The sequence below is a fragment of the Mya arenaria genome, chromosome 2 (assembly GCF_026914265.1).
Source record: "Mya arenaria isolate MELC-2E11 chromosome 2, ASM2691426v1".
NCBI classification, from domain to species: domain Eukaryota; kingdom Metazoa; phylum Mollusca; class Bivalvia; order Myida; family Myidae; genus Mya; species Mya arenaria.
This window is the reverse complement of record NC_069123.1, coordinates 32,493,430-32,510,568: the sequence shown is the minus strand read 5'-3', so window position 1 is coordinate 32,510,568 and position 17,139 is coordinate 32,493,430. Positions and strand designations below refer to the sequence as shown.

The 17,139-nt window shown below is 33.3% G+C and overlaps 1 protein-coding gene across 6 annotated transcripts in view; it reads left to right on the top strand.

The window, feature by feature from the left end:
• Positions 1–17,139, top strand: part of LOC128244990 (protein FAM13B-like) — a 77,870-nt gene that overhangs the window by 59,272 nt on the left and 1,459 nt on the right. For 5 of the 6 annotated variants that reach the window (XM_052963182.1, XM_052963190.1, XM_052963212.1 and 2 more), the window contains 15 exons: positions 350–512; positions 2,577–2,672; positions 3,688–4,033; positions 4,346–4,487; positions 6,028–6,093; positions 8,830–8,891; positions 9,674–9,732; positions 10,401–10,482; positions 11,234–11,409; positions 12,687–12,770; positions 12,978–13,064; positions 14,184–14,249; positions 14,942–15,213; positions 15,551–15,652; positions 16,626–16,680. In XM_052963182.1, coding sequence (XP_052819142.1) covers positions 350–512; positions 2,577–2,672; positions 3,688–4,033; positions 4,346–4,487; positions 6,028–6,093; positions 8,830–8,891; positions 9,674–9,732; positions 10,401–10,482; positions 11,234–11,409; positions 12,687–12,770; positions 12,978–13,064; positions 14,184–14,249; positions 14,942–15,213; positions 15,551–15,652; positions 16,626–16,680 — 1,858 coding nt within the window. The remainder of the gene's footprint in view (positions 1–349; positions 513–2,576; positions 2,673–3,687; positions 4,034–4,345; positions 4,488–6,027; positions 6,094–8,829; positions 8,892–9,673; positions 9,733–10,400; positions 10,483–11,233; positions 11,410–12,686; positions 12,771–12,977; positions 13,065–14,183; positions 14,250–14,941; positions 15,214–15,550; positions 15,653–16,625; positions 16,681–17,139) is intronic. The other variant, XM_052963205.1, reaches the window with a different exon arrangement.

Sequence of the window (17,139 nt, the reverse complement as noted above, 5' to 3'; positions counted from 1 at the left end):
TTTCAGCTAGACTTATCTATCAATAGTATTTTATCTGCATATAATAATGTTTGTAAATTTTTCTTATGTTTTTTTTTTAAGGAATGAAGTCATTATTTATAATTATCATAGCCTTTGTTTGATTGGTATTTCCTTGAAAAGAATATTAATGACTGAACAATTTCAAAGGGGTCTTAGCCCCTATATCTTGCCTTTGGCTTGAACCCCTCAGACGCAACTAGACCACAGGCTATTTTATCTCCTGCAAACTCTTTAATGTGCCCCACAGAGATAAGGTAGCAGCTGTTATACAGGATTGTCAATTATTAGCTGTCAGATCACTTAAATCATATGCATGTTATTATTCCAGCAATGCCACCCATGAAGCCGGACCAGGAGTGAAGTCTCGTGTGCAGGCATTTGAAGCCCAAGACATTGAAAACTTTGAGCCCGCAAGCAACAAACCAGTTAAACAGAAGCCCATGTCCAAGGCATTCGAAATGTTTGAGAAGAAGGGCGTTATAATTACACAGGTGAGAGATTATTATGATTTTGGACTTTCATGAAAAAAGATCACTGACCTTTTCAGTGTTCTCAATAAGACCTGGCTGCCGACCAAAATAGATGGTTCAAATGGCAATTGAGCTGGTTTCAAATTTGGTAATTTTAAGTAGAATAAGTAGTAGCTTGTCAGTTACGTTACTGTTTTAGACAGTTCAACCGAAAATTATTGAGAACCCTGCCTCTCTTATGCTCCAGAAGTGAGGTATGTTGTGTTCACACTGTTCATCTATCTCTTACTATAATGTTTAAGTTGTAAGTTGTCAAGTTTTATTTGAATTGCTTAAAAATGTACAGCAGAATCGAAAGTTTGTCATGCGTATTATACCTTCCATCGCAAGCAAGGTCAATGTCACACATTTAGTTCAAGGACACACACAATGGAAGGTAAATGTCACACGCAAAGGTCAAGATCAAGCACAAAGGTCAATGTCATACACAAAGGTTAATGTCCCACACAAAGGTCAAGATCAAACACAAAGGTCAATGTCACACACAAAGGTCAGCCTTACACGCTAAGGTCGATGTCACACACAAAGGTCAACCTTACATGCTAAAGTTCATGTCACACACAAAGGTCAACCTTACACGCTAAGGTCAATGTCACACACAAAGGTCAACCTTACACGCTAAGGTCGATGTCACACACAAAGGTCAGCCTTACACGCTAAGGTCAATGTCACACACAAAGGTCAACCTTACACGCCAAGTTTGATGTCACACACAAAGGTCAACAACACACACACACACACACAATGTCACACAACAAAGGTCAATTGAATGTCACTCTGAAATGGCATAATCAGAGCATTTGTCACATTCCTGTGGTATTCCTCGTGTCCTTAACCTTTTAGGTTAACAAGCCTGTTGTTACGTTAGTTTTAAAGATCTTGTTATCAAACTTGGGACCCTTTGAATGAGAGACAGAGACAAGCAAAAAAGTAAACAGCTTGTTGCCTGTCTGCACGAAGATAATTCAGCTGCTAGTATGCAGGGCGCTGGCTTTGCAGCACAGTTAACAGATATATTTTATTTCCAGTTAATGCAATGTTTATTGCTTTGAAAAGCTCTTTTATAGCTCGCATTGCATTTTCTTCGTCAAGACACTGAACTCTATTTCTGCAAAACAGATATCCTAATGCATGGGAAAGTTATGCTGCTCGTACAATATGATCTGCCTTTTTTACCAATCTAAAGCTAAAAAGCAAGCTGAGGCTGTTCAAGCTGAGTGAGTGGATCCTATAATGAATGATATAATACAGACTGATCTATAATGATTTTCTGGGGAAATATTGGAGAGGCGAAATTGCGAGGACAACAAAATTTCCTGCGCAGAATAATGTTTGCTTAGAGGCTTGGAAGCGCATTGAATGAAACATGGATGAAAGTGTGTAGGATGAAATAAATAAATAATAAATGGATAATTGTTGGTTTTGTCAGGTAAGGTAATGAAGATGATAGTGGCACATAGCTTTGAAGTCAGTAAATTAACAAAAGCTACCACCTGCACATTTAAATAAAAAAAAATCTCTGTTTAGGCTGCAATGAATAAATGGTTTGTTTGGTGTTTCTCATCCTTTTCACAAAAATCGAGGACTGGTGGTCATATTTTTTTTTATTTTTAAAGACGTAATTCAGGTATGAGGAAATATAACAACAGCAACAAATAAAGTAACACTGGAAAAATATGTGGGTAATGAAACATTAAATGACTATTTGGCCCCAATGCAAAATCGTTTTTGAATGTTATTATGCTTAATATGAATTTTGGGGCCGAATTCAGAAACGAATTTTGTTGGTGATTTTGTAACTTGCACTTTGGACTTTGCAGAAAATAATGAACAGTAAGGAAAGATAAACCATATTATTATAAATGTAAGGAAGTTGATCATAATAAATATTATTGTTGTGTTTTTTTTGTGGTGAATATTATTAGAGGTTTTAACAATCATGAATCATTTATTTGGCTGAAAGTTTATGGCGGAAATAAAACAAGCATTGTTAATTTAACTTATTGTTACGATTGTCTTTTTCAGCTCCCGGCATCTGGGTTATCAGGAGTGGGTGAGGAAAAAGACGATAGCGATGAAGAATTCGCTGCAATACATAGGAACACTGATCCACTACATTTGGTATGTGCAAAATGTTGTATATTTCAATTAAATTTTCTAAAGTTTGTGTGATAATTTCTGCTTAGATAAAGTCATTTAATTATAGCTTTAACTGTTGTTGTTGGCATACTTAAGCTTTTTCATTGGCCATTGCTCAAAAACTGTTCAAGATATTCCAATGAAACTTGGTACATAATGATTGTGTTGCCAATGAGACAAACAACACATGTATAGCAAGGAACATTACTCTGATATAACTCGTAAGATTGAGTAATGCCCTGGCCCCAATTTCTCGAAACTTCTTAAGCTAAACAGGCTTAAGTAGCTTATTTCAATTAGCCAAAATAATACTAATAATGGATTTTGATAAATGAAAAATGGTTTAACAGATATTTCTTATATATTTTTTAAAAAACTCTTAAAGAAATAAATATATAACGCACATTATAGAACAACAAAAATAGTGAGTTTAGCTTAATCCTGTTATAAGAGACTTAAGAAGTTTCGAGAAATTGGGGCCTGTGTTCCAATAAAAAAAAGAACAGGAGGGAGTTGGCATTGCTGTTTGGTTTAACTTGTAAGTGTTTTCTTAAGAATTGATAAAGGTGATGGTAACAATTGTGAAGAAAGTGCTATAAAGTTATGCTAAGTCACACTCATTTGCACAATGTTGCATGAGAGTGTGGTCTTGTGTTGTGGATGGAACCAGAGAATTGGTGAACACCCACTTGTCAAGCTTGGTGGCCACCAACCAAGCTCCCATGCACCCAGTCCAGGAATTGAACACCTTGGTAAGGATTGCAAGGGTTAAACCCCTGCGCTTACTGGACAACCGATACTTTGTTCTGTTTATTCTTATATATATTTTTCATCATTCAAGTAGTTATTTACACGTTATCAATTTTTTTGTCACTTAAATATCTGACATTTAACCTTATAGACATTGGGTGTCTATATTTTATATTTCCCAAACCTAGTGCCTTAGTGCCAAGTGGAAACACTTACTTTATGCAACATGTACTAACTTTCTTTTCAGTTCAAGAGACCCACAGGACCACAAAATAGAAGATCACCTAGTCGTCAGTTAAGACGTAATTCTACAGGAGATTCTGACGAAGAAGTAATGGACCAGCAAGAGCAAGTGCCAGTGTTTATGAATGGTCACCTTCCTCAAACTTCGCCCATAGATGTGCCAAAATTACGCAGTGGTGATAACACTCATAGTGACACCCATACTAGGATAGCGTTCTTGGATATACGACAGGATAATACAAACAATCGGGGGTTGTCGGTATCACCGGATAAGTCTCCGACGGTCAGTGCCAAACCATTCGTTCCTCCCCTGGATTTCTCGACACTCCATGAAAACGTTGGAAGTCAAGGTAAATTGCATGAATAAATTGTAGTTATGAACGCATTCATTTACTGATTGTTTTGTGAGCGATCATGCTAGGGACTAAAATTGGGAAGTTCAAATTTTACTATACAAAATGAACAAAAACACAAAAATAGATAAAACAAAATCAAATGATGTGGTCATGTTTGTTTCTTTAAGAATATTCCAATTCTTTCATACAAAAATGGTTTGAATGTCCGATGTTTTTATAAAAAAGATTTTAAAAAAAATGCAAATTGGTCAGACAACCCACTGAAGTTTCACTACTAAATTATCTAAGAGTATGATTTTTTAACAGACCCAATATTAGCCCAGAAGGCTCAAGCCGTTTCGTACCAGCGGGCCACGCTTGCAGCACCAGAAATGCAACAGAACGATGATGAAGATTATGAAAATGATGTACCGTCGCCACGATTGAATAAAGTCAAACGGAAGGCTGGGTAGGTAGCATAACTTGTTAAGCATTTGCAAAAAATACTTACTATTCGGGAACCAGAGTGGAAAACTGTAGTGCGAGATTGTTAATTTTCGCGTTGATTAAGTTTTGTGAAAAAAATAGTGTGTTTAAATTTGAAGGTTAATGAATGGTGTTTGTTATGTTTTGACAGAGGTATTGCATTAATTAAATGTTGTCTGATACACAGAATGTTTGCAATGGTCATAAGTGGATCCTTTTTTATTGTGTGAAATACCCAAAAATTTGAATCAATGCGAAAATTAATAATTTTGTGAACGAAATAATAAAAGTTAATCTCTAGTAAACTTTTAACTTTGTAAATTAATTAATTTTGGTATTTGTAGCAAATATAGATTTTTTTTATGCAGACCCTAAACTATGTCTAGTAATCAAGCTTTAGAACTTTTGGTTGACTATTTTATCGGCAAGCAAATCCACTCTGGTATCATTAATTGTTTTAACAATTATGATAATGTAATGGTTAGATGACTTGAAGTAAAATCTTAATGATTTAGAATGGTGGAGTGAGCGTAGCAAACAAGCCCTTCTTAATCATGAAGAGTTTACTTCAGGTCATCTTACATACTTAGAATACAACCTCACTGGCTGACACATTGTCTGCAAAATCTGACACGTGGAGTGTGTATTGGATGAGTGGCAGTAGGCGGACCTTTAAACTCCCGTGAAAGTTGAAATTCATTAATGATTAAGCCTAGTACTTAGTGATTGCCTGTCAGCCATTTCATTTTCTGAACATGTAGGTTGTATTCTAAATGAGCTTATTGTTCGTAATGCTGTGTGGATTTTATCTTATATAGATATTCATTTTCTATGTATTAATTATATCTTATATTTAACCAAGAAAAGACAAAAATAATTTTTACAGAAGTTTTTCCCTCAATTTTATATAGAAACATTTTTTTATTTTATTTTTTCAATTTAACTATATTTTAACTCAAGATGTTTATATTGAGGATTGTTTGGAATTAATGTTGTAAGAAAAATATTTAAAATATTTATGAAATTGTCTCTGTAATAATTATATCTATCAAATGTTGTATTATGCAAGAACCATTTTGTGGGCTACAGTCTTGTGCCATTTTAATGCATGTGCAGTTTTATATGGAGTGTGGCCATTAAATTTTCTCCTTAACATCTCTCTCAAAAGATTATTTTTTTTGTACTTTCAATATACAATATATTTCATAACAAAAACACAGTTTTTTTTAGTTTTTTATGATAGAATTAAGTTTTCAGTGTTTAATTATTTTCATGTGTCTATAAGAAAATATAGTATTTTAGCCAGTAAACTTTACCTTCAAATTTTTCATTTGTAATGCAGCCTCTATTAATTTTATAACTCATAGAAATGGCCTGATAACCTTTTAATTGACTATAGTGTACAGATTATATATAGTTATATACACAAGACACACGTTTTGTTTTCAGTTTCTCCGCAATAAAGTGCTCATCTCTTTTTTTCGGTCACCTTACATTTTTTTCTTTCTGCCATGTAATTACAGCACGTCTGTAGATGACGAGGATTTACCATTCTCTCAAGCGGAGCAAGACCAATATAAGTCACACAGGTTCGTCACCTGACTATCGTCCAAACCCTCGACACACATTTTGTGATCAGTACTTCAGCGCCATGGGACTTTAAAAACTGGCAAAATCATGTTTTCTTGGATAATAAGGGGAAAATTAAAGGCCCCAGTTGAGAAATAAATCATATCCCCTTTAATTGATTCTTTCAATGGCTTCATAAGAGGCTTTAATTATTTGTAAACTTACAGAAAATCGGGAGTACTATTATGTGTCATTTCATTGGCTGTTGATTTTCAAAAAATTCTGAAGGAGCCAATGAAAATGTCTCATTCATAACTATTATTATTATTATAAATAAAATTGGTATGAGATTTTTGCTAGTTTAAAGTCCCATGGTCGATGATGACGCGTAACACAATTGAGTACTGTGGGTTTCCAACGTAGTCACATGACATAATCACATGGCATCCCAATCAGCCAATCACCTTGTAGAACCAGGCACCCATGTAGTTGGGCTTTATATATTGTTTTTTTTTCAATGTCACAAATTGCGCATGTAATTTTTCTTCTCTTTTTCATTTGTGATTTTTTAAGCATGTAATTTACTTTACGTCTCGGCACCTTTGTAGTTTGTTTTTATTTATTGATTTTTTTTTTCAAAGTTGTTTGATTTATCATTTTGATTGTAAAAATTATCTGCTTTTTCTGCTAGTGTGCTTTCAGTTTGCAGTGCTTTCTCCCTTTCTATGCTATTCAGTTTTGCTTTTTTCAGGAATTAATGCCTGTTTCTTTCATCCTTTTTGGTGGTATATTGAGAAATAATGGTGGAATATATCCTGGTTTACTTGTCCTTGAACATAAGTTTATCCGAATATAATTTCATTGTTTCAATGTTTAAGCAATTTTTAGTCATATAATAAAACATTTATAATTGCACACTGTGCAGGAAAGAAAAATCCAAAGACATCACATCCTGTATGATGTCATTTCTCTAAATTTGGAGTGGTTTTACGATAATAGATGAATTTGTTGTTGTTTTCAATAATTCTTTAGCATGAAATAAAAACAAAAGGAATGAGTGAAAGATTGCAATATATTTCACTTTTGGTGCTCACTCGGTGAAATATACTCCCATCTTACACTGAAACAAGCTATTATCCTCTATGTATCATATTTACTTTTTGCCCTCTCCACTGCTTTTAAGCTCATCTGTTTTTGAAGAAAGAAAAGTTGAGGTATTGTTATACCCTAGGTGTCGTTGGGCATTGGTATCAGCGTCGTTGTTGTTAAAAAAACTTTGCTCGCGGCTTTTATTTGAATTCTTGAACCCTTCAAAATGTTCAGATGAAACTTGGTACACATGTTGCCAGAGACAATACACACAAATTAATATGGCAAGGCACATAACTCTTGCTAAAATAATTGTTGAGGTATGCCCCCTTTTTCAACTGTAAAATAACAAACAAGTGTTGCTGTTCACCCCACTGTGCTCTTGTAAGAATGTTATAACACCGCTCCTTGCATTTTTGACGTGTGCTTACAGTTTGCAGTGAATAATCTTACCTTTTTTGCTAGTATTACAAAATTATTTTTATTTTTTTAAAGTCTGAATCTTGTGCTGACATTATTTGTGAACAAATACTATCATTACTTTTACCCCTATTTCTAGTTATTTACTTGGCAATTATAATCTAATAATGATTTAGAAAAAAGGTATTTTAGTTTTATTTCTCGTTATTACAAGGAAACTGGAAATAGTAAACTATTATGTCATTTTATGTAGTAAAAATATGAATTAAGTGATGAAGTAAGTTTTCAAGTACAAGTTTTTTTATGAATCTTTGATGATGCAATTCTGATCAGCCATTAATGTTGAATATGTGTGTAATATAGTTGTAAATATTGTCTTCTTTTTTATTTTATTTTTTATTTCAAATAAGCTTAAGTAGTAGTTATTGTTGTTGTTATTATTTACCATTCATATAGCTGTAGTCTTGCGCAACCCAGCTGCGGGCATAAGTTGCATCGTAAAGCAAAAATAAATATTAACTTCTTGGTGTTTCCAGAGTGGTAAAGATTTGAAGGTTATCAATGATGATGTTAATAAGGTTATCTGAACAGTCAATCTAGTATGTTCTAACTATTACTTAAATTATCTGTGTTTGGCTCTTAATACAGTTCTTAATGTATATGTTTGTAATGCCTTTTTAGTATGTTTATATTTCGCGCATACATATTAGATGCTATCTTTGCATTTAGCTTAATTTGTTTGCAGCTGAATATCCATAAAATTTCGTTATATTCATTACGATTGATTGTAATCAAGCCACTGTTTTAAAGTTTCAGAAATATGTGCATGCATGATAAAAATGTTTTTGTATGAGGCCACAATTAATTAATTGTATTCTTTGGCCTTACTTTACCTACTCACAAAAATACCCTGAACCCTAAAGTTTTTTACGTGGAGGCCTAAAAAAAGAGTTTGGTTTGGGCTACCAAACTCTACCTAAAAAATAGGTGCCAACCCTATTGTTTTAATATTTAGTTTAACAACTTTTAAATTTTATGCTTGAACATCTTTCTCCAATGATGACAATAACGTATTTACATAAAGCCAAGAACTCCAAAAAAAAAGCTTTCCTACCTTACCTATTTTGGAAAAGGATGTAACCCTAACCAAACAATTTTTTTTGGCCTGGTCATAATGTTTTTCACTAGGGAATTATTGGGCTAAAAAGTAAAAAAAATAATAAAAAAATGCCTATTTTTATTTTCAGTCATGGAAGTACCGATGATGAACTTACTACAAAGATGAAAGGTCAAATGAGAAAAATCCAAGGTAAGTGCTTTATTAATAGATGTTGATTACACTTCTGATTTTCTGTAGCATTAATCAACCAATTTGTTAATAGACTTAGGTACGTTTTGCATCATAATTCAGTATAGATTAGTTCAAACTGCATTTCAAAATTTGCGCCAAAATGATGCACTGATTAACCGCTTAAGGCTGCAAACAAATTTTTCAAGCGTTTTGCTATGGTTGCTTAGTGTAATGTTTCTTTCTCTTTAAATTTGATTTCAAAATTTCATAGTTTAATTTAGTGTGGCAATGATATTTGAAATTTTAGGAATGATAAAAAAAAAACAGGATTGGTCTCGAAATCGGGATTAAAATCTTTCAATTGCAGACTATTGTACAGTTGTGATGATATTTCTATTTCCAGCGATTTGCATTAGACAAAGTAATTTGCATTAAACACAGTAAAAAGTAGCTTGAAATGAATATAAATGGCTTTTAAAACAACTTCAAGAGAAATCTTCGCCTGTTTACCCTGCTTTGGCCATCATATTAAAACTAACAGTTTCGTGTTTTTAGGATGAATTCTGCTTAATGGTCCGTTATTGTCCCTGAAAGTGGCAATTTTGCCAAAATGTTCTCTAATTTACCAACCAAGGCCACAGAACTTTTTCAAGCATTGTGCTATAATTGTTTTCTGTATTGTTTCTTTTCTCAGAATTTCATATATTTGACTAATGGTAGTAAGGCAATGACAAAGCAAAAAAAAAAGTTGGTATCTATAAATTATTATTGTAAATTTATTGTATACATTTAAATTTCAGGTCTAAAGAAGAAAATTCGACAGTTTGAAGATGTTTTTGAGAGAGAAAATGGATTTAGGGTACGCATATTTTTACAAACATGAATTGATACTTGCATAATGTCATGGATTGAAGATAATTATTTTCATAGTACACTGTGGTAAGCACACTAGATTCTAACCTATGGGTTGTTGATTTGAATCCTAGGCTGGCCTTTCCATCGCATGTGAGTTTAGTTTGTGGTCACCTAGCTGGTCAAGTGGGTTTCCTGTAGGGACTGACAGGTTTGCCCCACAACACAAGACCACACTCTGGCGAAACATAGTGCCAACGAGAGTGATTAATATAATGTTGTAACAACTTGTTAAATGTTTCATTTTCGTTTGAAAATAAATAAATTTAAACAAATTCATATCCCGATTGTTCAAGTCTCTTTATTTCATTGATTTTAAAGAACTTTAAGAATGAATTGATAACATGGTTTGCTTTAAAACTGTCATGAGTGTTGCCATCAGCCAAATAAACACAAAAATGTTTTAACCATTTTTATAATGGCGCCATAATAGATAATAATAAATTTGCCACCCTATCGCAATAACTCAATAACTTCATATAGAAATAGAAGCAGATATTGAGTTCTTGCATTAAGGTACGAAAGAGGAGCAGTATTTTTGGAAAAAACTTCAGAATCCCATTATGTCAATGAACGAGGTGTGTAATACTGAACTTTTTACATAATTATTTTCAGCCCTCTCATGCTGAAAAAGCCTCAAGAGTGGAAGTAAAGAAACTGCTTACAGATCTCAGTCGGGCAAGGAAGGAGGCTAAACGTGAGTGATGATTTGGAAAGGAATTAGTCATGGAAATGGAATTGTCATGGGCATAGATGCTGCCACAACCTGCAAGAACTTAACCTTTGGTCATAAGATATTTACATCAGTTGTGGTATTCATGTTGACTGTGGCAATACCAGTACTCACATATATGTGTGAAAAGTCCAATAATAGTCTGGCTTTACATTTTATTCAGTTATTTACAAAGACATTACAATATGAACATATTAAAATGGATGGAAACAACATTAAATGATTAATGAGTTTTTCTCGATATCTTGTTTGGAGTTACACATAATATTTTGCACAGTAAAGCTTTTTGATTGATATAGAAAAACGTTCAAAGTTAGAGGTTTGGTTTATATAGCAGAAAGTGGATATCAAATTTATTTAATTCAATCCTACAATGTTTATGAGATAAAATGTTACATTTTTTTTGCTCAAAACTCATTCAAAGAGGCATTTATCAACATAATTGAATTGCAAAAGGGTACTAAAAGTTTGATGGCGCCACACTATTCTGGGAATTACAGCATTGATGTTTAATCCAAAGCTATGGGTGCATTGAAGTTGGCCTTCAGAACTCAGTGTTTTGAAACAGTGACTAATACCAAAAAGTTATTTAACTGTTTTAAACTGTGTGATATCAATTATATCTCACTGGTAATTTCTATAAACAGCCAGAAAGCATATAATAAAACATTTTAATTTTTAGTGAATTGATTTGTATTAAATTTGTTAATTTAAGGTCTAAAAGAGGAGGCTGAGATGGGCAGTCGTTCCAGACATGGGAGCGGGACCTCATCTGCGGGCGAACGTATTGACCCACCCGACCTCCCACCATCCATGGGGTCCACCCTCGATATCATTCTTAAACGTCTGCACGAGAAACGCAAGGACATGCATCGCCCAGAGGATATTGAGGTATATAACATGGATTAAATGTTCAGATTATGGTTGAAATATTAAGGTTTATTATATGACCTATAAATAGACAGTCTCTCATTGGTCCAGACAGGCATCGACGAAGAAAAATATTTACCATATTTACTGGGGTTTTCTCATAAACCTGAAATAAATATAGAATGTCATTCTGTAAATAAATTAATGTTTTTCCGGTTTGTTTCTTAGTTTTCTCTTTATATTCGTATAGGTAAGTTATAGATCTATGCATGTTATGATTTAAAATGATTAGTAGTAAATTTTGTCCTTTTGGGGTAAAAATGACAAATATTTTTTTTTACTTTTATGGCTTTCTTTCATAAACATAAAATCTTAATTAGTTTGAAAATGCTTTTGACAATATCAATTTTCATTTTACATATTTTGAAGAACACATATTTTCAATCCAATCACATTTAGCTGCTTTCAGACATCACATATAGTCATAAATTAACCTTATTGACACAGGGCTTCCGTTAAAGGAAGTTTGGAAGTATATTACTCCCTAGAAATGGGTTAAAACTTCCAAAATTGATTCCTTGGAATAAAAAAACTTCCATAATTTTGAAGAAAACTTCCAAAGTTGAAAGCTTGGAAGTACAAAAAATCAAAACCTTTTGTTAATATTACCTTTATAGTCATAATTTCAATCAGTTTAAGTGTTTTTAAGTAAAAGGAATTATAATAATATAAGTAAAATTGAAAATTATTTGATTTTTAATATAATTGTTGAAAAATAGTTGAAAAAGATATTGTATTATGGAGACTTAAACTTCCATATTTTAGTGTAAAACTTCCAAAAGTGATTCACAGGAAGTTCATACTTCCAGTTTCAAATACTTAATGGAAGCCCTGTTGACAATGGTATGTATTTTCTGTCACAAAATCCAGAAAAACACCTAAAGCAAAATGGTCTTGAAAATAAGAAAAGAAAAAATGCATATTATATAATATATTTATATGTATATCGCAACAACAACTATATTATTAGTTATTTGGTTAACCCAGTGGTTAGCGTACACGCTTCTCACAAAGGCAACCCGGGTTCGATTCCAGGCCTGGTTGCATGTGAATTTGGTTAGTGGTCACCAAGCTAGACAAGTAGATTTATTTCGGACACTCCGGTTTCCCCCACAACACTAGACCACACTCTCGCGTAACATGGTGCCAACGAGAGTGACTTAGTATAAGTTATCATAACTTATTTCACAATTGTTAAAAAATAGATAACGTTTAAACTAACTGTATTTCTGTTACAGCTAATGAACCATGATCAAGTACAAGATGAGAAGCTGTCCGTACAGAAGGCTCTGTTACACTTCGAGGGTATTCACGGACGACCGGTAAGTGCTTGTCAGTTTTTGGAAGCATGCAGATAACCATATTCTGAAAATGATTATTGTATAGGGAATGTTTACATATCAGAAATATCATCTATCATCTATTGCTTTTGGTGTCAGTAGGAAGTTTAATTCTTTTGCTTTAGTTTATAGTTGGTGGAAGTCTTAGGGACTTTCATTAATGCACGAACTTCAATATTCTCTCCACAGAAAAGTCGTGATGAAAAGGACTTGATGCGGCCGTTGTATGACCGATACCGAACAATAAAACGACTTTTGTCCCGGCAACCTCCTTCGGTAAGAATGGTTATCAGGGATGGGATTTGTCCACGGATTCGCTCCAGGGACCAAAAAAATCTAAATATATAAAAAAAAATAACTGATAAAATAAGTAAACTGTGTGCTTTTTTTGTTGTTACTGTATTTGTTGTAAGTATTGTCACTCCAATTTGCTTCAAGTTTAAAGTCAGGAGGGCCCTCATAAGGGCTTCTAAAAAGCCGGGTTTGCTTCTTGGGTTCAAACCCATGGTCAAAATAATTTGAGCCCTTCAGCTGCCAGGTCAATCACATTCCTGGTTATTGAAGAATTCTAACCCTTTGGTAATTTTTTTGGTTCATTGGTATACAGTCTGCAACCATTTCATTCAGAACAATCAAATGTCTCGTGCACCGACAACCCCCTTTGGTATGTTTTGCCAGATCAGCCTGTTATATAAGAGATCATCAGGCCACATTTAATAAATAGTTTGTTTGGCATTTCTCTACACTCATTTCATTTGTTGACTCATTGTGGGTCGTCTGTGCGTCTGTAAACAATAATTGAATGTGATTCGGTCTTCAGTTTTGATTGTATGTTAATCAAAATAGTACGGTAGTTAGATATCTATGAGAGCTTGGTTCCTTTCTTCAATAAACCAGCAGATCTTCCCATGCATGACTGGATTATGGCCCTTGCTGCTGAAATGCTGCAGTTTTGGTGACAACTGTTAGGGGTAGTGTATTATAGTTGTACTTTTAAGGGAGACAACTTTGTACATAGAGTTGTGTATTATTGATGTACTTGCCCTTTATGAAACACACATTTCACTAATTGCTTAACTTTGACTGTGAGTACAGTTTATAACAAAAATAATCATGCCATAGGCCCTTGTGGGCCTCCTCTTTTGGGAGGAGGGGTGGTGGTGGTGGTGGGGGGGGTACTTCCTTACCCTTTATTCCGTAATGGAGAAAGGAAACAAATAACTTTGACCACTAGAGAGGCTGAAAAAACTTCCGAGTCATCCGTTATTTTGTGAGTTGACCGGGGAAACCAAACAAACTTTTGATTAAGTGTGGCTTCATCAATAAAGTTTTCATTTCTTTATTGGATTAATCTAATTAAAATTGTTTCAGAATGTTTACAATTTATCATTTTAGCCTCGTAGTAACTTGGAGCTACAGACTGTACCAGAAGATAAACCAATGGACATTCAGTCTAAATATGTGAGTACTGTTTGATCAGCCATTTCAGTAGTGCGACTTATTTTGACGAAATTTATTTGCCTCGTAGTAGAACAGTGTTTTTTTTGTGACCGATACCATATTTACACTCATAATATTATGAGTGTAAATATGGTATCTGTCACAAAAAAAAACTGTTCTTAACTATTTTACAACAAATTTAAGATCCTGGCCCCAATATCACAAGAATACTTAAGTAAAATCTCAATCTCAGTCTTAACTCATTTTATCATATAACAGCCATATTTGATTCAAAATTGATGTTTTAGCCCTTTTTAAATGGCATTCCCTTCTACAGTATGTGGATAAAAATATTTGATCAATATTTTATAAAAAAAAAAAAATTTAAGAACAAAAATTATATTTGAGTCAAATTCATTATGTTAAAGTTCTACTCAAGTACATGTTGTGCTGTACATAGAAATATTTTTTTTTTGAATATTCAGCAATGTTGTTAATCAATATAATATTTTATAGTTAAACATTAGTTATTTTGAATAATGTCTGAACTATAATGTGGAAAAATGAAGAAGGCGATTGAGATTTGACTTGGGTATTTTCATGATGGTGGGGGGCCTGCTTTTCTGATTCTGAGTCTCAAACTTTTTAGACTCAAGATGTAAGTAAGTATGGGCCAAGTTGCTGTGCATTTATTACAATTTTCCTTTTACCAGAATGATGGTGTGCCCGGTGAAAAAGTCTCGATCCATGTGCCAACAGCCATAATGGAGAATGATGAGGAGGATGACAACGTCGCAAATATGGGTACAGCAGATTTTGCGTTCACCCGAGATTTCTCGATTCTCCAGTCCCGCCCAGTTGCTGTTGAAAACCAAGGTCCCCATTCTCCGAAGGCGCGACGGAAACTAGAGTTACCGGAAAATGGGGTTGGGGGAGGGGGAAACAGGGGTCATGTGACAGATTCAAATCTTCATGAGCTTAGTGTGTAAGTTAGTTTATGCATTTTATTCATATATCAGCTTATATTTTTTTCAAAGAAATAATGTTCAGATGTTGTCATAGCCTTTGATGTCATTGACATTGGCATCATTACCGGTATCTGTTTTTCAAAGAAATAAAGTTGAGACACTGTCATAGCCTTGGCGTTGTTGTTGTTAGATTTTTTATCGACTTTAAAAGGCTTAAAATGTTTTTAATTGGGCATTTCTCAAAACCTTTTAACAACTTGGAATACATGTTGTCAGGGAAGAAATTTAGTATTTGAAAAGAGGTACTCTGTGTTATTTGATGTGTTATTAAAACTGAGAGACTTTTCTTTTCAGCCCTGAATTAAAAGATGAGCTGATGAAGTCTCGGGGTTCCAAAAAGCGGCTTCGGAAAACTCTCCGAGACTTTGAAGAAGGTTTTGCTCAACAGGCTGGCAGGTTTGTGAATGTGTTTTTTTTATTAATTACATACATGTATTTGTTTGAAGAACTCATACTCCCAAATAAGATGTACCACAATCAATGGAATTGATTTGATTTACTGAAAAGGATGAATAAATATCGAAAACAATGGTTCTAATGAAGGATACTGTGTTTAATTTGAAAGAAAGGTGCAGAAAGCATGGTATTTCTACCTTAAGAGACAATACTTGATCACTTCGAATCTTTTAGCACTCACCAGTCATTTCATATATATGCGTTCCAGCTATTAAGTACACAGAAAAAAAAATACAATTTGTTATCAGTAATAAATATTTTCCATAAATGCACTATTTAATAAAAAGTAAGTAGCTATAGGTTTATCACTCACAATTTATGTTTGTATTACATCTGTATGAAATAATTTTATATATGAATGTCATTTTAATGATTTCAAAATGATTGTGATTTCTCAATAACAGTTTAAGGAGTAGGATTTGTTTTACATGCATATATATAAACAAGGTGTATTTACCTGGTAGTCATTAGACCGACTCCAAAATCTGTGATGAACTTTCAGTGTTAAATTAAGTTATTAAGTATAAAACATTATTATACAAGACAAGACTTTAACAACACAAGACATACTTCGAAAAAGCCAAGTCAAGTCCTTGTGAATTAAGTTTCATGGAATGCCATGAAGCTCAAGTCAGTGTACTTAAATCTGTGTTGGTCTTTCATTTTCAACATCATAATAACATGGATCAGACTAACTGTTCTTTGTACATGTACATGGAAATTTATACTTGGCGTAATTTTTTCATTACACTAAAATTTTTGACAATTGGATTCTTGTTAAATAGTTATATATTATACTTTCTGCGTAGCAAGTTATATGACCTTGGACTATCCAATTTATATGGATGTGCATCCATGAGCAGTGTCATTTTTGGGAATTAATTGATTAAAAGCATTTTCTTTATTTTTCCAGAAAAGTTGGACGAGAGGACAGACAACCTATGCAAACAGAATACAATGAATATAAGGTTAGTATTAGATATCTTAGTTATATAAATGTAAATAAACACTCTTTAGGGGAATGTAGCTTAGTGTAGAAGTAGACACTAGGGATTTAAAATTGGCCTAAGGTCTAAACCGATTTTTTTAAATTTTCTGTCAAGCCATAAAATTCATATTAAATATTTAAAGCTGCACTCTCACAGATTGACAGTTTTGGTTATTTTTTTAGTTTATGTCTCAGAATCAGCTGATTTTGGCATCAATGCCTTCAATACAATCCTATAAAATAACTCGCAATAGAACAGTTCTCAATCATTTGGAAAATTGTTGATTATTAACATTGCTTTTTGAACGTATTAAAATATGAAAAACTATGATCTGATCGTTTGTCAGCAGACTTGTATTATTGGTTACATTTCTTTGGCTCAATCTTAAGAAAATCATAGTTATATTGAATTATTTGTTTGTTGATTTTTCTACTTACA